At 58.1% G+C, this 21152-nt stretch overlaps 1 protein-coding gene across 2 annotated transcripts; it reads right to left on the bottom strand.

Moving 5' to 3' along the window:
* Positions 1–306: 306 nt before the first annotated feature.
* ARHGAP45 (Rho GTPase activating protein 45) lies at positions 307–20741 on the bottom strand. Of its 2 annotated transcripts, none has more exons than XM_021546160.4 (23): positions 19986–20741; positions 18041–18368; positions 16615–16758; positions 15583–15667; positions 15431–15503; positions 15111–15189; positions 14771–14908; positions 14496–14560; positions 14030–14140; positions 13692–13772; positions 13360–13539; positions 12445–12582; positions 10859–11049; positions 8111–8250; positions 7720–7797; positions 7006–7107; positions 6678–6841; positions 6285–6473; positions 5814–5951; positions 3745–3983; positions 2490–2748; positions 2281–2383; positions 307–2114 (listed from the first exon to the last, which is right to left on the bottom strand). In XM_021546160.4, the coding sequence occupies exons 1-23, from the start codon at positions 20073–20075 to the stop codon at positions 1807–1809; spliced, it is 3423 nt and encodes a 1140-aa protein (XP_021401835.3). In that variant the 5' UTR covers positions 20076–20741; the 3' UTR covers positions 307–1806. The 2 variants fall into 2 exon arrangements, with proteins under 2 accessions (XP_021401835.3, XP_085418304.1); XM_085562178.1 differs by lacking the exon at positions 19986–20741 and adding an exon at positions 19263–19411.
* Positions 20742–21152: the final 411 nt, after the last annotated feature.

Here is a 21152-nt window from a genome sequence, read left to right as displayed (position 1 = left end):
CTTCCTGCCAGGATTCTGCATCGTGGCTGGGCTCTGCAGAGCCTTTAGGAGCTGCCCTGGGCAGTTTGGAAGCTGCAGTTCAGACTCATCCTCATTCCTTCCCTGATCTCCTGCCCTGTCCCCTGGTTTGGGACCCCGGTGTTCACACGCTGCCATGGAGAGTTGCTCATCACCCCCAGCTGCACTCATTTGAATCCCAGGAGCCTGGGGGGCTTTAAACTTCACTTGTTGTGGCAGAAACACTTGGATTTGGCCTCTTGTGGCAGGGGGAGCCTGGAAGAGCCTGATCCTCAGGACAAACACGGGTCAGAACACGCTGGTTTTATTGTTTTTTTGGGAAGTTTATCAATGTGAACACAGCAAGGCAGCATTGTGCAGCAGCACAAGCCTGTCAGGACAAACATGGAATCGACACAACCACGAGGGAGCTGCTGCTGTGGGCAGCTCAAGCACAGCTTTAGCCCCTTCTCTCATCACACTCACCCTCATCATCCTCACCCACCCTCACATGCACGCGGTACCGCCGTGGCAGCAGCATTCCCACATCCTCCTGCTGCCCTGGAAAAATCCAGCTGGCCTGTGGAGGAGTGGCAGGGCACAACAAATCCTGTGGGTCTCCAGCTCTTCTCTGGCTCAGTTCCCAACCTGTGAGTAAGCTGGGTTTATGTACCTTTGCTGAGACAGGGTCTCCATCGACCTCAGAGGGCTCAAACCTCCTGCCCATTGCCTGGTTCTGCAGTACCAAGGTGTCTGAGACCCCCTCCAACACCACCTCCTCTGGCTCCCAAAGCAGGAGGATGAAGGAAAAGGCTCCCAGCTCATTCCAAGCTAAAACTCAACTTGTTTCTCGGTGCCTCAGTGCAGGAAAAGTCTCATAGCTTTAAAAAAACACCTAAAACCACTTTGGGTTTAGTCCCTTTGCCAGCAGAGGTAGTGGAGTCACGTTGAAGGGTTGAAAAGGAAGCATGAGCAGAGGGAGTTAGTCCTGGACGTGCAGCATAGCTTTTTGGAGATGAAATGACTGTACAAGCAAACCACAGCCTGTGGTTGCTCTTTGCATGTCTCCTGCCAAGGAGGGAAATTCCCACCAATCCAAATGCCTGTCAATCCAAGCAGGAATGAAGATGCCATCAGCTGGGCCACAGTGCTGAGGTTTTGGGGCAGGAAATCCATCCTGAACCCTGGTTCAGTCAGGTGTCAGTGAGGGATATCCCCTGAGATCCTGGCAGATGGCACAGCCCCAAAGCCAAGCCTGGCTCAGGGTGAGATGGTGCAGGGGTTTCACCCCAACCCAAGCGCTGCTCCAGCTGTCCCAGGGAGCTGCCCTCAGTTCCAGCTGTTCCTGTGGTGTCATTCTCCTGCCCATCTCGAGTGATTGTTGTTCCCATGTCACTCCTGGAAGCCCTGGCTCCCTTGCACCCTCAGCCATCAGGGATGACCAGGTCCTTTGACTCATCCAACCTCAATCTTGCAGCACAGGTGTGGCATTCAGGGATTCAGGAGCACAACAAAAACAAAACACCTGGCACAGGCAAAGCCCCGGGTTCTTTCCCAAACCCAGGCAAGGTCCTTCATGGTCCCAGCTGAGCCAGGGGTCCCAGCAGGCTGAGACCCCATTCCCTGGCCAGGCATTGAGGGGTTTTGTGTGAAAACTCCAGCCAGGAATCAGCCAGGACTCACCTGCAGCTGACACACCAAACCCCCCTGGGCTGCCCCATGTCCCTGCCACCCCTCCACATTCCAGTTTCCAGCATCTGGGCAGCCTAGGGGATTTGCCCCTTTGTCCATCCCAGCGTCTGTGGTGGCTCAGATGAGCCGGGGCTGCAGCTCGTGGCCCCGAGAGGTGCCGTGCTGGTTTGTGGCGTCCCTGGGGGTGGCGGGGCTGCGGCTCTCAGGGGGTTCCTCCCCATCGCTCTGCTCATCCCCAGGGCTGCAGCAGCGGGGAGCAGAGCCCTCTGCATCTGACTGGCCCACGCTGCAGGGCCCCTCGCTGCCCTCGTCACAGAAATTAACCTCTTCCGTGCTGGTCTCGCTGCCCTGCTTGGCCAGGTGTGCCCGGGGCTCCCCGCCGTCCTCCAGCTCTGAGTCGGAGTCCACGGAGCGGTCGCCGGACTCTGTGGGACACAGGAGTTCTGTGTCACCCTCCAGCCCAGCACCCGGCATCAGCAGGAGCTTCCTGCAGCAAACCCGGGGTCGCTGGGGCAGGGGATGGGTCTGTGTGCCCTCCCTGCCTCCCAAGGGAGCTGCGCCCACCGGGAACCCCCAGCACCTCTCACTGACCTGCGAGCGAGTCGGCGCTGAAAGCCAAATCCCCCTTCTCCGCAGGCAGCTCCAGGTAGGGGCTGGTGCCAAGAGGAGCCACAGGCTGGGAGCCTGCATGGACCTGGGAGGGAGCAGGGATGGTGGTGAGGGCACGGAGGAGTTCTCACTCCTCCAGTGAAGGTTCACGGAACATCCCCCGAGGATCCCCCTTCCCTGGGGACTCCCACCTGCTCAGCACCGCTGGCCGCCTCCTCTGCGGCGCCTGAGCCGCGTCTGCCGGGCTCGGCCGCTGCCACGTCCTTGTGCTCAAAGATGGTGGGGTAGAAGATGATGAGTGCCTCGATGATCCGAGCTTGGTGGGGATAATCCACCAGCGAGGACAAGGAAATGGTGGCATCCGTGGGCCTGGGGCGCATCAGCGTCGGCCCGAAGACGATGCCCAGGTTGCCTGAGGTCATCTTGTTGTCCTGTTCCACCTCCATGATCCTGGGTGGGAGGGGAGGAGCAGCTTGTGAGGACAAGGAGGGAGAGGTGTGGATGGGCAGGGCTGGGGGAGATGCCAGCTGGAGCACTTGAACCTCAGGACAGACAGAGAAGCAGCTGCAACCACGGACCTGTTGGAACTCAAAATGTCCCTCAGACATTTTTGGATGTTCCAGGCCTAGGTTAGAAGCATTTGAAACCCTGGGAGGCAGCTGGAAACAGCTGTGATTTTGGGTTTGAGCCATGGAACGATTTACCAACCTTGCAGGAAGAACAAGAAGTCACAAAAGTTTAGATATTAAGAGTAGAAGTAGTCACAAAGTAGAGGGAAGAATTTTTGAGTGCTGTACAGGGAGGTTTTAGTTTTATACATGGGGGTCAGAGGTTTTAAGATGGAGGGATTTGGGCTGGTCCTATCCTCCCTCTTTCTTCTTCCTTACCTCCATGTTCTTGGTGATGTTGGCACTCACAGATTGGTTTAGAGTAGAAAAGCACCATTTAATATAGGTAATAGGCATTGGGGAAAAACTATAAACATTTATCATGTAATGTACCATATAAAAGATAGAAAAGCACCATTTAATATAGGTAATAGGTACTGGGGAAAAACTATAAACATTTAAAATGTAATGTATCATATAAAAGACAGCAGCAGCTGGGGCAGCAGAGAGCAGAAGCAGCCAGGAGTCAGAGAGGATGTCAGGGTGTGTGTGTGCCTCTGCCTGAGCTCTGAGCAAACCACAGCAGCTCCAGAAGAAAATCTTTTAGATAACTAGCAATAAACTGACTTGAGACCAAACAACAGAGACTGCTGAGTTTTCTTTGTAAGCACGGGCTGGAGGAGGGAATTCCCACCACACGGAGCCCCTGAACCAGGCCTGGGTTCCATCCCGGACCTTCCTCCTGACCCCGGTGAGGATCTGCACCCACCTCCCCACCCCAGGGGATAAAGGGAAGGTGCCCAGCGGCCACACAGGCTCTGGCCATGCCCCTTCTCACCTCCTCAGGTGCTGCAGGAGGTACTGGAGCGTGGCCATGTTCTCGCAGGGGAGCTCCTTCAGCAGCTCCCTCAGCTTCAGCACCAGGCTCAGCACCACCTGCTCGGTGTCGGCTCCTCTGTCCACCAGCTCGGGGCCGCCCTTCCCGCCGCGGCCCTTGGCCTCGCCGCCCTGCAGGCTCTCCTTGGCCAGCCCCATCAGCTCGTTGTACAGCCGGAAGGGCATGAGGGGCTCTGGCAGCTGCAGGGGGAAGAGAAGAGGTGATCCCAACTCCTGAGAGCGGCTCCCACCTGCACAACATCTGGGCTCGTGCCCGGCTGCTGAGCTGGCAACACCTGGGGCATTTCCACAGCAAGGAAACATCCCTGGGAGTGCTCGGGGCCAGCTTGAAGAGAGCTTAGAGCACTTTTAACATCCATTTCCATGAATTCCATGAGTCTGTGGCTGGCACTGCTGCAAACCTCTGCCCAGAGGTGATATTTATTATTTATCCGTTTCCTGGAGCGTGTCAATCGAGCCTCGTTTGCCCCGGCCAAGGGGCACTTGTGAAGTTCAAGCCCAAAGCAGTGTTTGATCCACCCGTGGGTGTTCCCTGCTGGGTTGAGGTGCAGGGATTCCCTTTTTTTCCTGGAAAATCCCTGGCTGGGGTGGGCCCAGCTGGAGGTTCCCCAGCGGACAAGGAGTGGCTGGGAAGAGGACAGGGATGGGTTGTTCTGGGTGAGGGAGGCAGGATGTGAAGGCTGCAGGATGTGCAGGGCACAGCCTGCAGCAGAGGTGGAGCTGCGGCGAGGGGAACTCTGCTTTGAGGTTTGTGTGAAGCACAAAGAGCTGGTGTTGACTGCTGGGTGTTCCACATGGCTGGGGATGTTTTCAGAGCGGCCTTAACAGATGTTTTGGGGACAGGTCCATCCACCCCTTTATGGAAGGACTTTAACCCATTTCTCTGCAGCATTTCTCCCAGCCTCAGACTGGGGCTCAGCACCGATTTCCCCCTCTCTTTCCACTCTGTTTCTCTTTAGAGAAAACATGGAAGTCGCTCAGAGTCCTTGACTCCTGATGAGCAGGAGCCCAAGGACACGGTTTTCCCTGTGAGACAACACAGAGCTGCCCTTCCTGGGGGGGTTACAGGGAAAAAAGCAGCACAAAGAGTTAAAAAGCCACGGCTGCCTGCGAGGGAGAAGCAGCTTCTGTGCTCCTGCCTTGCGGTCGTGGCTGTTGGAGGATGTGGGTGACGCTGTTTGCAACGACAGTTTGGGTACAGGGTGGGGGTGCTGGGGCTGAGTACACCCCGGGGTGGTCCCAGGGGCAGAGACACTGCTGAGCCCACCGGGGTGATCCCAGGGGCAGAGACACTGCTGAGCCCACCCATGGGTGACCCCAGGGGCAGAGACACTGCTGAGCCCACCCTGGGGTGATCCCAGGGGCAGAGACACTGCTGAGCCCACCCCGGGGTGATCCCAGGGGCAGAGACACTGCTGAGCCCACCCCGGGGTGATCCCAGGGGCAGAGACACTGCTGAGCCCACCCCGGGGTGATCCAAGGGGCAGAGACCCTGCTGAGTTCACTCCAAGGTGACCCAAGGGGCAGAGACACCACTGAACCCACCCACGGGTGACCCCAGGGCCAGGAACCCTGCTGAGCCCACCCATGGGTGACCCCAGGGACAGAGACACTGCTGAGCCCCCCTCGAAGTGAGCTCAGGGGCACAGACCCCACTAAGGCCACTCCAGGATGACTCCAGGGTCAGAGCCCACCCCGCGGGGACGTGACTCAGCCCCTGCAGGGTGACCTTTGCTGGCCCCTTCCCTTTTTGGGTGGCCAGTTCCCCAATTTAAGGGGTGGAGCGTTCCTTGCTCAGCGCTGGGGCGCGTCGCTGCTCGGGGGCTGTGACCGCAGTGACGCCGTGTGGGATGAGCAGGGGGGGCCACTCTGGCTCCATCTCGAAGGCCAACCCTCCCTCCCTCCCAACTCACCCAGTCACTGAGCCAAAATTCCTGCAGAATTCCTCCTGCCACGTTGGTTCCTCTGGCCAACTCCCCCCCCTCCCCTGGTGAGGCCTCAGCACCTCACCTGCCTCAGGTAGAGCTTCAGGACGTTGCTGATGTCATGAGGGGAGGCCTGGGACAGCTCCACCAGCTCCTTCCCGTTCTCAAAGGCCTGGCAGAGCTTCTCCACACGGGTCTTGACACCGTTAACCCGGTAGATGCCCTGTGAAAGAGAGAAAAGTGGAGCTGAAGTGAGGGGAGAGGTTCCTCTTCATGTTTGCATGAGCTGTGTGCTCCCACCCTCTCCTTTTGGATTGGGAAATCCCTTTGGGAAGTAATTTTGGGACATCTCCTTCCAGCTCAGTCAATCCTGTTTCATAGGAAAGCAGGAGGCAGGAGAGGTGATTTTCCAAAGGCAGAGTTTGGGGTATCTGGGCCAGGCTCATCCCTGGCTCCTTGCCCTGTGGAAATCTGAAATCTGAAATTGAGTCTGTTGGCGTTCCAGAGGATCCTTCCAAGGGCCAGCTGAGGAGGAGGAGAGGGGAGTGTCACTCGCCTTCGTTTTCAGGGCCCGTTTCTCAATCTCTGAAATGCATTTCTTGACCACGAAGGGGATCCCATCTGGGCTGGCCCGAGACGCCTTCGTGAAGTCCTGCCCAAAAAGCTGCAGCTTCCCCTGGAGCTTCTTGTGCCCACACTGGATGGCCAAAGTCTCCAGGCACTTCTTGTGGCAGGCCAGGTAGCACTGGAAGCGAGAGGGGAACACGTGGAGGTGGGGGGCAGCCACAGAGACACCAGGCACCGCTCACAGCACGCTGAGGGGCAGGAAAAATGCCTTGGGGATGCTGCAGCACGGAAGGAAAGCACCGTTCTCCACCTGGAACCCTCCCCACAGGAGAAATGTCCTGCTGAGCGTGGTCAGAGCTGGGTTCCAGCTGTCCCAGCTCACCTCCTCGCACTCGGCTCCCTGGAAGTACACGTAGCTGTTGCACTCCCGACACTTGGAAGGGGCACGGAGCTTCCTCAGCCGATGGGTCTGGGCAGCCTTGGACAAGCCAACGTTCCTGAAGGGCCCTGTGGGAGCTGCCAGCTCCGGGGCGATCCCGTTGATGCCTACGGAGAAGGAAACGTGAGCAGGACGGCCACTGTCACCGAGGACAGGCAGGGCAGCTGGGGACACCATCAGGAACCTGAATTTGGGAAAAGCAGCCCTCAGGGAGCTCTGCCGTGCTGGGGAGGGTGGCAGCAGCGCTGTCACCTCCCTCGCTGTCACCTACTCTGCTCGAAGGGAGTGGGGGTCCCGTCCTTCTCCTCCAGCTCCTCGCTGGAGGACGCGGTGCCGTTGGATGAGAGCCGCTGGAGCTTGTGGGTGAATTCACCTGTGCAAGGAAAACCCACAGAGCCCTGAGTCACCTGCCAAGCTGCTTCTCCCCTGGGAGCTCACCCCATCCCACCCTGAGGCATCTCTCCCTCTCAGGATTTTTCGCAGAGGTGCACAGAGAGAAATGAAAGAGAAAACAGTTTTTATTTTTGCTCTTTGTTTTTCTTATGTGGAATGTGTTTAGAGAATTGTTTACCTAGAGTGAGTGCTTGATTGGATTCTGGTGAGGATTGTTTGAGCCTGGTGGCCAATCCAACCCACCTGGGGCTGGACTCTCAGAGAGGGTCACGAGTTGTGTGAGAGTTAGTCAAAGAAAGTAGTATGTAGTTTTAGTATCCCCTTTTTATATAGTATATTAATGTATTTTATCATAGTTATAATAAAGAAATAATTCAGCCTTCTGAATTGAGTCAGCATCATAATTTCTTCCCATTAGGTTCACCTACATTTACAATGCCACCCTATCCCACTGGAGACTGGGATCAGCAGGGTCATTTACAGCAGCGTTCTCACAGGGCAGGTAAAACAGGGGATGGTCCCGTCTAACTGGGAAGATTTGGGTTTAGACTGGTTGTGCTGGGAGGGGCTCCTGGGCCGTTCCCACATGTACCTGCACTGGAATCCAGGCTGCTCTCAGCATCAGCGACAGAGGTTGGCCAGGATTTATGCACCTGGTGTCCCCTCCCACCTGCAGAAAGAACACACACACGGTCTGTTGGGGTTGCTGTCTGTGTTTGGGAGGGAATGGCTGGATGGTGGGAGAAACTGGGATGACTGGGGAGAAGCTGCTGATGGGCTTCAGCGCTTCCAGTGACACTCAGAAAGGAAAGGGGAGATGGGCAGATGGTTTCTTAGGGAGCAGAATGCCACAGATCTGATTCAGTGTCCTTCAGGAGGAGGCTCCCAGCTCGTCCTGCTGCTGCCAGCAAAGCCCCTCATGCCCTGGTGCCACTCTGCTCCTGCCGGGGGGGACCTGGAGAGCTCTGGGGCTCCAGACTCACCTCTTCGCTCGGCTGCTCCAGCTCCACTTGGCGACTCCTTGGCTCCTGCTGCTCCCTCCGAGCCAGCCCCAGCTCCCTCTGCACTGCTGGAGAACTCGCTGGCATTGAAGCTGCCCTTGTGGGGCTGAGTGAAGGGAGACCTGCAGGGGAAAAGGGAAGGTGGACGGGAAGGAAGGACACGTGGAGACTTCACCCATGGCTGCCACCCACCACTCCAGGGAATCACAGAATCTTAAACACTGAACAGCCTAGGTTGAATTGAAGGATAAGAGAGCAACTCCCTGCTGCTCCAGCCCCAGCGTTCCCAGCAGGAGCTGCCTTCAGGAATTCTGAAATCATCCTGCCTCCTGCAGGAGGAAAAAACAAAGGCACCAGGGCTGAAGTGGAGCATTTCCCAGGAAGGAAGCTGTGGGATTCCTTAAAATCAGAGGGTTTGGGGCACATTGCAAAAGGCAGGCCTCACAGACAGCAGGATTAGAGCTAAGCAGTAGCTATAAGATTTGTCAGCAGGAAAAGTATACAAGATGTAGAAAGAAAGGACAAATAGAACAATAGTGTGTGTATTAACGCTTGGGTAGAATAAATTCCTAAGTTGCAGAAAAGTATATCTGGTGAGATATTAGGAAGATCTAAGCTTAATAATGGATTATTAAGCTTAGACCTTATTAAGCTCTCTGTGCATTGTATCTTAAGGCTTACAAGCAAGTATTGTATTCAAAATAAGCAAGCATTGTTTTAACTAAAGGTACATGTGCTAATAGTGATTGGATAGAACTACTGTCAATATGCTTTTACTTTGTGTGACTGGTCAAAAAGCTTTTAAAGTAAGTTGTAACATTAAGTTCTTGGTCTGTTGCCTCAATGTGAGCTGCTGGCATCTTCCCATTGTCACAACCATGGAATGAGAGTGATAAAAAATCAACATCTCGAGACGTTCCACAACAGTCCCATCCCGTTGGTTGTCGGAACTCAAAATGTCCCTCAGACATTTTTAGAGGTTCCAGGCCTTGGTCAGAAGCATTTGAGACCCTGGCAGGCAGCTGCAAACAGCTGTGATTTTGGGTTTGAGCCATGGAATGAGTTACCAACTTTGGAGGTGGAACAAGCAGTCACAAAGGGTTAGATAGGATAGTAAAAGTAGTTACAAAACAGAGGGGAAATTTTTTAGTGTTGTACAGGGGGGTTTTAGCACCTGTCCAGGGGGGTTTTTACTTTGTACGTGGGGGTCAGAGGTTCTAAGATGGAGGAAAGTGGGCTGATCCTGTTCTTCCTCCTTCTTCTTCCTCACCTCCATGTTCTTGGTGATGTTGGCACTCACAGATTGGTTTAGAGTAGAAAAGCACTTTGTAATATAGGTAGTAGGTATTGGGGGAAAATTATAAACATGTAACACGTAATATATCATATAAAAGATAGAAAAGCACCATTTAATATAGGAAATAGGCATTGGGGAAAACTATAAACATGTAATATGTAATATATCATATAAAAGATAGCAGCCCTGGGTGGTGGGGGAGAAGAAGACAGCAGACAGGGAGGATGTCAGGGTGTGTGTGTGCCTCTGCCCAGGCCGCTGACCAAGCAGCCACAGCCCGAGAAGAAAATCTTATAGATAACTCACAATAAACTGCCTTGAGACAGAACAGCAAAAGCCTGCAGAGTTTTTCTTTGGAATCACAGCTTGGAGGAGGAATTTCACCACCTAATGAGACCCCAGAGCAAGGCTGGGGTTCTCACACTTGGTGACTTGTACACAGCCCCCGGCTGGTGACAGGGAGCCTCTCCTCTCTCTCCTCTCTCTCTCCTCTCTCTCCTCTCTGTCCCCTCTCTCTCCTCTCTCTCCCCTCTCTCTCCTCTCTGTCCCCTCTCTCTCTCCTCTCTCTCCTCTCTCTCTCCTCTCTGTCCCCTCTCTCTCCTCTCTGTCCCCTCTCTCTCCTCTCTCTCTCCTCTCTCTCTCCTCTCTGTCCCCTCTCTGTCCTCTCTGTCCCCTCTCTCTCCTCTCTCTCCTCTCTCTCTCCTCTCTGTCCCCTCTCTCTCCTCTCTGTCCCCTCTCTCTCCTCTCTGTCCCCTCTCTCTCCTCTCTCTCTCCTCTCTGTCCCCTCTCTGTCCTCTCTGTCCCCTCTCTCTCCTCTCTCTCCTCTCTCTCTCCTCTCTGTCCCCTCTCTCTCCTCTCTCTCCCCTCTCTCTCCTCTCTGTCCCCTCTCTCTCCTCTCTCTCTCCTCTCTCTCTCCTCTCTGTCCCCTCTCTGTCCTCTCTGTCCCCTCTCTCTCCTCTCTGTCCCCTCTCTCTCCTCTCTCTCCTCTCTGTCCCCTCTCTCTCCTCTCTCTCCTCTCTCTCTCCTCTCTCTCTCCTCTCTGTCCCCTCTCTCTCCTCTCTGTCCCCTCTCTCTCCTCTCTGTCCCCTCTCTCTCCTCTCTGTCCCCTCTCTCTCCTCTCTCTCCTCTCTGTCCCCTCTCTCTCCTCTCTGTCCCCTCTCTCTCCTCTCTGTCCCCTCTCTCTCCTCTCTCTCCTCTCTGTCCCCTCTCTCTCCTCTCTCTCCTCTCTCTCTCCTCTCTCTCTCCTCTCTGTCCCCTCTCTCTCCTCTCTCTCCTCTCTGTCCCCTCTCTCTCCTCTCTCTCCTCTCTGTCCCCTCTCTCTCCTCTCTGTCCCCTCTCTCTCCTCTCTCTCTCCTCTCTGTCCCCTCTCTCTCCTCTCTGTCCCCTCTCTCTCCTCTCTGTCCCCTCTCTCTCCTCTCTGTCCCCTCTCTTACCAGGCGCTGTGGGGCACGTAGGGCTCGAAGTCGTACTGCACGTCGGGCTCGTCGCCGCGCTGCAGCTGCCGCACGTGCGAGGCGTACTGCTGGCCCGGGTCGTAGAGCTTGCTGCTCTCACACAGCGTCTGGAAGTTCACGGGCAGCGGCGCCGTCTGCATGTGCATCAGCTGGTAGAAGGAGATGGTGGCCTACAAGCGACGTGGAGAGGGACAGAGGTGAGCGCGGTGGGCTCCAGGTTAGGGGGGAAGTGAGGAGCGCTGTTGAGAAGGATGGGTGAATTTAATTATTCATAAATAATACAGGCAAGATAAAATGGTTCTCCCTGCTAGCTGGACAATGGCCCTGCCTACAAACTGACATCAGGAACCTGGACTGGTGAGATTTCTTTACCAGGGTAAAGGGGCAGAGTTTGTGCCCAGGGATCAAGTGGATTGTTCCATCTCACCCCCAAAATATACAGTTCACTCCGCACCTGTATCCCTCCCCTAAAACATCAAGTGCCTGTAACCCCATTGGCCCAAGCCTTGCTCCAGCCCACCTAGAAGCCCCCCGAAAAGGGGCTCTGAGGGGCCACACGGCCTCTTGGAACTTCCCCTTGTCACCCTGATTCTTAAGATTTTCTAAAGCCTTCTGAGTTTGTATTCTGTTAGAAAACTTTCCCACACATTTTCTATAAACAAGATATTGTTTTGCATTCCTTCGTGGGGGTGGAGGAAGTTGATGTACTGGTGGTTTGTCCAATGTCTTTGGAGAGGTGGCCCATTCACTCTCCAATCCACTGTCACCTTTGGAAGAGTATAAAAGCTGGAGTCAGGAAATAAACTTTCTTCTTTTTTACCTTGCCATCGCAGTGGCTCGTGTTGTGCTTTTTGTGTCCTATAGTGACATCCCTCCTCTTGGAACTTCCCCTCCTCTTGGAACTTCCCCTCCTCTTGGAACTCCCCCTCTCCTGGAGCATCCTTTTGTCTCTCCCCTCCCCATCCCCTCAAGCCTCGCCCGTGCTGGGTCTGGCAGCTCGAGGCAGGACCTTTCTCCATCCCAAATAAACCTCATTCCCCAAGAGCAGCCTGCAGAGATCTCTTGCCTCAATCCATCCACACCGCCCTGGAGCAGGCACAGAGTGCAAAGCAGCACTTTTCTGAGCAGTGAGGGAGAGGGGAGCTCTGCGTGTACCCAAACACCCTCTGGAATTTGGGCAGCTCTGCTGGAAGGCAACTCTGAGCTCTCCAGAGCAGGGCACAGCCACCTCTGTCACCCTGATCCTTAAGATTTTCTAAAACCTTCTGAGTTTACACTCTGTTAAAAAACTTCCCCCCACAATTTCTATAAACAACATATTGTTTTTACATTCCTCCATGGAAGTAAAAAAACTTAATATACTAGTAGTTTGTCCAATGTCTTTAGAGAGGTGGCCCATTCACTCTCCAATCCACTGTCACCTTTAGAAAAATATAAAAGTTAAAAGTCAAAAAATAAACCTTCTTCTTTACCTTGCAAATAGCAAGTAGCTCACGTCATGCTTTCAGGGGTCCTGTAACAACACACCTCCTGCCCTGGGGACAGCCCAGCCCTGCCCCACTCACCGACTTGATGACCTGGTCAGTCTGTTTGATCACGTCGTGGATCTGCCGCAGCGAGTTCACCTTGGTGTCCTCCAGCTCCTGCTTCTGCGTGTTTGCGTCGGCCACACAGGTGCGATACGTGGCCATGGCCTCTTCTGCCTGCGAGTTGGGAGAGCGAGGGATGGGGAAAGCTCAGAGGTGAGGAGAATAAGAACAGCCCCTTGCACCCTGTCCATCCATGTGGAAATCCAGAGCTTCCCTCTGGCTGCCCCGGGACCCTGGCAGGGGTCAGGAACCCCCCTGGACAGAGCCCCCAGAGACACTGGCTGTGATCTCTGGCCATGGAAAAGAGTTTTCAATCCTACAGGATGAATTACCAGCTCTGAGTGCTTGATATCAGTAATAATTAAGTGTGGCACGGGTGCAAAAGTAAAATTTTAGGATTCTAGATGAGGGGTCCAAAGGGGACAGGATGGAGGAAATTGGGTGTGCCTTGTCCTTTTTCTCCTTCTTCATGCCCTCCATGTCTCACTGTGGTGTTGGCATTTTTCTGTTGGTTCAGGCTGGGGACACACTGTCCAACGTAGGTGACAGATATTGGCACGTTCTTGTAAATCCAGCCCAGAGAGTTTCTGGTATTGAATGTTTGTCACATCCCACTGAGGGCAGAGCCCCACACGCTGCCCTGCAGGACAGAGCTGGGCAGGGCAGCAGAACATGTGAGAGATCAACAGAATAAACAACCTGGAAACCAGCACAGACCAATTATGTCTTCTGCTTTGGCAGCGGGGCAGAAAGACAGAGACTTTTACAATCCCAAAATCATCAACACCACAGATTCCAACACATCCAGGCATTCCTGAGGATCAGTTCACCCCACGTGACTCAGGGAACAGCAGGAGCAGGGAGGCCCCTCCAGAGCTGTCACCCTCCTACCTTGTTCTTGGCTTCCTCTTCCAGCCGCCTCTTCTTGTCCAGGGTTTTGGTGGTGATGCTGCTGGTCGTGCTTTGCTGCTCCTCCTCTGCTTTCACCGCCACGTACTTGGCCTTGTCGTGCTCCTCGCTGCGCTGCATGTACGTCTGCTTGGCCTTGCGCAGGTTCCCCTCAGCCTCTTGCTGCCAGGGAGAGCCAGGGTGAGGATGGAGCCCAGGATGGGCTGTGCCGGGCACAGCAGAGGCACCCAAAACTGCTGGAGAGGGGCAGGGTCGCCCCTCAGAGTCACGAGTTGCTCCAGGCTGGGATGGGGAGCACAAACCCAGTCACTCACCAGTTTCCTCTGCGCCCGGTGCCACTGCTCCTTGATCTCCTTCCTGCGTTTCTCGTGTTCCAGGCGCCTCGCCACCAGCGGCTGTGTGAGGAGGGAGGGAGGAACAGCCCCGTGATCACCTGAGCTGAGCACTCCTGCTCTGCCCTCGTGCCAAAACTTTGCATGGAGAAGCAGCCTGGTGTGGTCACCGTCACTCCTGGGGGCAGGTGACAGGCACTGCTTTGTGCCAGGGATGAAAATCTACAGCCTGGCAAGTACTGGATGCAGGTTCCCTCTGGATTGAGCTAAGGAGGAGCAACACCAGGACCTCCAGCCCCAGGAACCTTCTGTCCCCTCACCGGAAGGAAGGTTTGCTGCTGCAGGGTGTTGGCTGCCTGCAGAACTGAGGTCCCGTGCTCCATGTCCTGCTCCAGGGCCAGCAGATAGATGGACAGCAAAGGCATGCTGGTCTGGGGAGAAGAAAAACACATCTCCCTGAGTCCCAGCACCATGCTGGTCTGGGGAGAAGAAAAACACATCTCCTTAAGCCCCAGCACCATGGTGGTCTGGGGAGAAGAAAAGCTCATCTCCCTGAGCCCCAGCACCAGCGTGAGCCCAAGGAGATGCATCCCTCGGGGAGGAAGAGCCACAGGCAAGGTAAGGCTGGTGACTGCTGGTGAAAGCCCCATCCTGAATTTCTCCAGGCAGAGCTCCAAAAAGCTGCCCCCAAGTCCTCCTGAGCTGGGACACATGGAAAAGGCTCTCCAGGGCTGCTGGCTCCCAATCTTGCCTGGCACCGGGGGCTTCAGGGACTTGGGAACTTACCTCCTGACTGATTGTTTGCTTGTAGTTGTTTACCATCTTCTGGATCCCTTTGGCAAACTCTATCTCTGGAAGGAAAAGGTTGAAAGTGAAAAGACACACAAGACACTGGGATTTTCCCGGTGGAACCCAATCTCCTTTTGAAAAATCAATCAGCAGCTGGAGGAGTGAGGTTCCCACTGCCCTGGCAGCATCAGCTTCCTCCAGGAGGGACCTCAGCTTGTCCTGTGGCTCAGACCTGCTCCAGAAGAGACCCACCTGCCTTCCCTCCCACTCACCCAGCGTGGTCCTTTTCTCCACGTATCCGATCAGGTCCTTCATGTACTTGGAGATGGTTTTGGTGTACTGGAGGGCAGCGTCCACGCCGCCCTCGCAGCGCTGCAGCATCACATCCACTGCTTCGGCCGGGGGACGGGCTGTGGAGGGATGGACACACCCTGAGCTCCCTCTGGGAGCTGCCAGTGCCAATCCCCCAGCTCTGTGCCAGCCCTGGTGCCACCAGCTCTGCTCCTTTCCCCAGCTGAGGAGCCAGGCGTGGCTCAGGAGGGCAGCGCCGATGGGGAAGGTGCTGGTTCCTGCACAGACCCCAAACCCTGCACCCAAACTCGTCCTGCTCACCTGTGTCGTAGCTGTCCATGCCTGAGGGCACTCCATCTCCTCTAGGCCCAGGAATCCCCCCGTAGAGGCTCTCCATAGTCTTTGGGAATTGGGAAAGAAGAGGGACTGGTCAGCCAAGAGGATGGGGAGCAGCTGGAGGCTGGCCAGATGGATGGAAGCCAGAGCTCCTGGAGCCTTTTTGCCACTGCTGGAGGTCAGCTGTGCTCAGGCAGCTGATGGAAGTGCCACCGGAGCAACACCCTGCTCTGGGCTCACACCAGAGCTCAGGGGAGCAGCCCTGTGTGATGGCAGGAGCATCCAGGCATCCGGGCATCACTCACCTGGTTCTGGTCGCTGGGTGGGATGGAGAGGATGGTGCTGCTGTCCACCTCCCCCATGAGGAACTCGGACACCCTGTGGGGAGAGGAGCAGGGCTGGATTCAGCACAGTGACACGGGCTGTCTCCAGGGCATGGCTGCTCAAACACCCTTACGTGCTGCTGAAGGCCACGGCGATGGTCTCCACCGCCTTCTCGAACTCCCTCTTGTCTGCCTCGTTGTTGGATTCATAGTGGAAACCTGGAGGTGAGGAAATATGGAAGCCCTGTTGCCACAAGCACCCGTCTCTGCCTCAGCAGAAAGCCCTGCCAGGTCGTGCTGGTATCAGAGAGGGCTTTGGGGCTGGGGTGAATTAAGGGAGCAGTGGGGAGGATCATCCCTATGGACAAAGGATTTTTCCAGCACAGTAGCTTCCCTCTCCTTCTTCCCAGGACTGACGTCCCTGACAGCATCTCTTGGCTCATGTTTGTTTATTCCTGTTACTCAGGGCTGCTGGAAAAGTTCTGCTGGACTTGTTCCACTGCCTGCCCTGCCTGATGGCTCCTCCAGGCAGGATGAACTCCTCCAGGAGGGCTCTTGCCCACAGCCAAATGAGGAACCACCAGCAGCAGCAGGAACTGGGGCTGACAGTGCTTGGCAGGCTCCCATACCATGGACACCAGCAACCAGAGCGCCCGGGCAGACCCTGGGGCAGCTCCTTGGGGTGGGGAGGGCTCTGCTCCCAGCCCATTCCCTCCCACCCCCATGTGGAACCATTCTCATGGCAGCCCTCCTGCCATCCTGTCCCCCGTGGTTGCTGCTGGGTGTCCAGGAAGCCACGGGTGACTCAGGAGGTTGTGCCGTGCCTGTGGTAGGTGCAGCTGCCCCCTCCCCATGGGTAGAGCAGCAGGAAGTGGTGCCCAGCTGGGATCTGACCTCCCAGACCCCTCTCCACAAACATGAGAGGCTGCCAGGAGCAGGATCTGATCATTTCAGTGTTTTTCCTGCGGCTGTGCCTGGAAACCCCCAGGCAGGATCTGTCATTTCTGACACTACCTCGCCCTTAAAGCTGAATCACACCAAGAGGCAGACGATGCTTTTGGGGCAACTCCACTCCTGGCAGCCCCTTCATGGGCTCCAAAATTCCCTCCCAGCTCACTGTGGGGCAGGAGGGGAGTGGGACAGAGCTCCCAGCACCGCCGCCTCACCCTTGACTTTGGAGATGAGGGTCCCAGCAGCCGTCAGGGTCTCCAGGGTGTTGAGCAGCGGGTATTTATTGATCACCTGGCGCAGGATGCGGAGGGTTTCACCCAGGCACTCGTGGGCCAGCGGCCGCTGCTGCTCCTTAGGCTCTGCAAGAGAGGGGGGCTGAGATGCTGCATCCTTGTCCCGTGTCCCTGTCACTGTCCCTGTCCCTGTCCCGTTTTACCTCCCAGCCATCCCCAAGACAGGGACCTGCCATCTCCCAGACCATGCAGCACATCAGCCTCAGGGCTTCCCAGGCCTGGCACGGCCACATCCTGCTTGTCCAGCACCTCCCCACAGCCCAGCCTGCTACTGGCCAGGGAGCAGTCTGACCTTTGAAGCATTTTTTCCTCCATAGTAACTTTTCCCCTTGAAAGCAGTTTGGGAATTTCCTCCATTTCCTTCCCTCCCTGCTGCCGGATGGATGCTCCCAGCCAGGAGGGATTGGCCTGGTCCAGCCAGGCTCGTTGCATCTCAAAGGTTCCCCCCAGAACCCTCCCTTCTTTGGGCTCCAGTTGCCAGCCCAGGGGTCTGGACCTGCACTGGGGACTGACAGCCTGTTAGGAAGTGAGGAACCTCCCTCAGGGAAGTGCTGGGATGGGGGATCAGCACCCACTGCCCAGCCAGGCAAAGACCCCTCTGCACGCCAGCCCCCAGCTCAGGGTTGGAAAGGAGTTACTGCAGAACAAGAACTGACAACGTGCCCCCAGCCCAGGGGATTGACGCATCCCCTGTGTCCCCTCGGGCAAGGAGAGCTGCTGGTGAGCCTGCAGACCACCCAGACCCTCCTTCTGGCCACCCTGATGGGTTGGGGGGCCGTGCCTGGCACCCCACGGGGGCCTGGGGGCCCTGGCGGGCGGCTGGCACCGCTGTGCTGTAAACAGGAAAACGGGCGGATGAAAATAGCTCGCGGCAGGAAGCCACGTTATCCTGGCTCTGAGCTGCACTCACCCAGCACCTCTGCCTGAGCTGCACTCCCCCAGCACCTCTGGCTCTGAGTTACACTCACCCAGCACCTCTGGCTCTGAGTTACACTCACCCACCTCTGGCTCTGAGTTACACTCACCCATCTCTGGCTCTGAGCTGCACTCACCCAGCACCTCTGGCTCTGAGCTGCACTCACCCACCTCTGGCTCTGAGCTGCACTCACCCAGCACCTCTGGCTCTGAGCTGCACTCACCCACCTCTGGCTCTGAGTTACATTCACCCAGCACCTCTGGCTCTGAGCTGCACTCCCCCAGCACCTCTGCCTGAGCTGCACTCCCCCAGCACCTCTGGCTGCAGCTGCACAGATTCCCAACAATCCTGGCACCCTCTGGCCCAGCCAGAGACCCCCACCCACGGGTGGGTCAGTCCCAGGGCGCTGTGCTGCGGGCGTTTGGCACTCACCGTCGCGCAGCACCACGTCCCGCAGCTTCTCCAGGGCGTCGGCGAAGCGGGCGACGTCCGCCAGCAGCTGGGAGATGTCCTCGGGGTCGATGAAGGGACCCTCCCCGCCCTCCATGGGGCTGTAGGACATGGGGCTCTTGTGGCCCTTGGGCACGGCGCGGGGGGCCGTGGGCAGGGCGAAGCCGGCAGCGCTGGCATGGCGGCTCAGGCTGGTGGGGCGCTTCAGGGTGCCCACGGCGCTGGGGCTGCTGCTGAGCTTGGCGCTGCCCGGGGGCAGCTCCCCGGCGCTGGAGCCCGGGGCCTCCAGGCAATCCTTGCGGGAGAGGTCCTGGGGACCAAGGGTGAGCGTGAGGACGTAGCCAGCATGGTGGGGACCCCACGGAGGGAGGCACCCCACGCCACCATCCTGGGGAACTGGTGCCAGACCCTGCAGCTGTGTGGTGCCTCAGTTTCCCCCGGCAGGGATACTCTTTGGGAGTGTCATGGGAGAGTGGGCACGGTCTGGGCACTCGCCTGGCTGCCCCCATCAGTCCCTGCCAGCTCTTCTGGGTCCACGTTTGTCATGAGGTGCACACAGTGATGGTGTGGGTGACGCTGCTTGTCCACTCCAGCGCCCACCATGATGGGGCTGCCCATCCCAGGGGGTTGCGGACCCCCAAAAAGCAAAATGGCAGCAGGAGCCGCCCACATATCTCTTCCTCTTTTTCAGCTGTTCCCGTGCTGGGGAAGGAGGCAGAGACAGGGACACCCCCCAGGCTATTATTTGGGCTTTGCAGGTATTTTACAGATGGAGGAAGCCCCAAATTTCTAGGGGTAAAATTGCACTGAGGGAAGGGCCGGTACCGACACTGTTCAGAGCTGTCACGGCTTGAGAGCCGCACATCCAGTGCGAGTCCTCGGGCGTGGCGAGGGGACCCTGCAGCCCCTCAGCAGCTCCCACCGGCGACCCCCGGCACCCGCTTTGACACGAACGCGCGGGCTCCGAGCATCCCTGGCCGGGCGCTGCCGGAAGCGCTTTTGGCACCGGCGGGGCGGACACGGAGCGCCGAGAGCACGAGGCTTCCGCGGGCGAGGGCGAACGGGGAACCCCATCCCCATCTGGGCGGCCAGACCACCGCGGGGCTGCGAGGAGGCAGCAAGACCTCCGCCCCAAAACGCCTTGGGGCCACCCCAGCCCTATCCCGTCCCTCCCTCCGGCGCCCCGGGGTGCCCCCGGCCGTACCGTCAGCCTCACGGCGGGCGTGCGGGGCAGCGAGTCCAGGCAGCGCTGGGGCGGGTGGGCTCTGCCCGCCGCCGCCGAGGGGCTGTAGCTTTTCCTGCCCGCAGCCCGGCCGAGCATCCCGCTGGCCGCCACCCTCGGGCCCCTCTCCCGGGGAGTCGGGACGGGGATGGGGACGGGTTTCCCGTGCTAAGTAGCCGCGGGTGGGCTGCGGGTGGCCGTCGGGCGCATCGTGCCAGCCCGGTGTCGCCTCCCGCACCGGGAGCGGGGCGCAGGCGCGGGGCGGGCAGTGCGGGGCGCGCCGGGGAGCCCCGGCGGGCAGCGGTTCCTCCTGGCCGGTACCGGGGGGGTTCCACGCGGCGAGAAATGAAATATCTGGCACAACCGAGGCACCGGGGCTGGCCGAGCCTGCGGTCGCCCCGCTCCCATCTCCCCCAGGGAGATCTGTGAGTCTCTCTCTGCCCTTCGCAAACCCTCGGTGACATCCCCCCCGTTTCCTCCCTGTCCCTTCCTGCCCTCCCGCCTCCCTCGGCGGCTGCTCCGTCCCCTTCATCGGGGGCAAAATTCCACCCCCACAGCCCCGCGAGCAGGGTTCTTTCTCGTTTCCCTCCTCTTCGCAGACCTGCTGGACGTATCCATTGCCGAGCTGTGCCTCTGCTCAGCGGTTCCGTGGGTGCTGCTGCCCCAAAACCCCCACCGTGCCAGGGGTGCGGGGGAGACACTCACCGGCAGGGTCTGCGGGACGGGGCTGCCCGCCCGGCTCTTCTTGGAGATGGAGGGGGTTTTGATCAGCTCCCGCTTCTTCCGGGAGAACATCGTTCCCGGGGGGCCGAGCCGCTGCCCTCAGCCCCTCGCTCGGCCCGGCCGCCGTGCCGGTTCCTCCCGGCGCCGGTCACATTCGCGGGGCGCAGTGTCAGGAGGGCGCCGTGTGACGCCGCCTCGTTTCCTCATCGCCTTCGCAGCCCGACCTGAAACAGGAAAAGCCGAACGCGCACCCAGGCGCGAGGCCGGGGCCAGGGGCACCCTGCGGGGTCCCAGCGGGCAGCGGGACCCCCGCACTGCCGGGGTGTTGGGAGGGTTTCAGTGCTGCAGTGCGGGGTTTATGGAGTGGACTCGCTCTCTTGGGAGGTCACCCTGTTTCGGGGTGTCCATCCGTCCAGGGACGATGAGCTCCATCCCTCTGAAGGCCCTAGGTGTGGGGTTGGGTGGGATGGGGTTCTCCGGGCTCCCGCTTCTGGGATGTTCCCGGCTCTGCCCTTCCCTGGGCTCGCTGTCGGTGCCGGGACCGGCCCTCTGGGGTCACAGCCCTGCCCTCTGTGCTCACCGGCCTCTGTGCGCTCACAGTCCCACCCGTGACTCTCCCACCCACGGGGCATCACAACGGGAGTATCCGGGGCACGTCGGACAAACCCTGCAGAGAGCCGGGCCGGGCCCTCTGGGCACTGCTGGGACCCCCGGCCGCTGCCCACGGGCGATGGCGAGGATCCCCTCCCCGCCCATCTTCATCCCGGGACCGCCCCGCGAGGCCGGGCCGGACCGGGCCGTACCGGGCCATCTTGCGTGGGATTTATGCCGGCCGAGGGGAAGGGGACGCGGTCGGGGATGGGTGCGGGACGATGGAAGGCGTACGCGTGTCCTGCGTGTGTGCGTGACCGTGGGCGTGCGCAGGCAGGTGCGTGTGGATGTCTGAGTGCGTGAGTGAATGTGCGAGTGCGTGTGCGGGGTAGCGCCCGTGGGTGCGTGTGTGTTGTGTGTGGGTGTGGGTGTGTGTGAACGTCCCACGCGTGCCCGTGGGCACACACACGCCTGTGCCCCGGACGGTTCCAGTTCCGGCCCCGAGCTCCCCCGACTCCCGGTGCCTCCCGGTGCTCCCCGAGTCGCAGTGTCGGGGTT

Source organism: Lonchura striata, chromosome 28, assembly GCF_050655825.1.
Source record: "Lonchura striata isolate lonStrDom1 chromosome 28, ASM5065582v1, whole genome shotgun sequence".
Classification (NCBI taxonomy): Eukaryota; Metazoa; Chordata; class Aves; order Passeriformes; family Estrildidae; genus Lonchura; species Lonchura striata.
The sequence above is the reverse complement of the archived record's forward strand: the minus strand, read 5'-3'. Positions and strand labels throughout refer to the sequence as shown.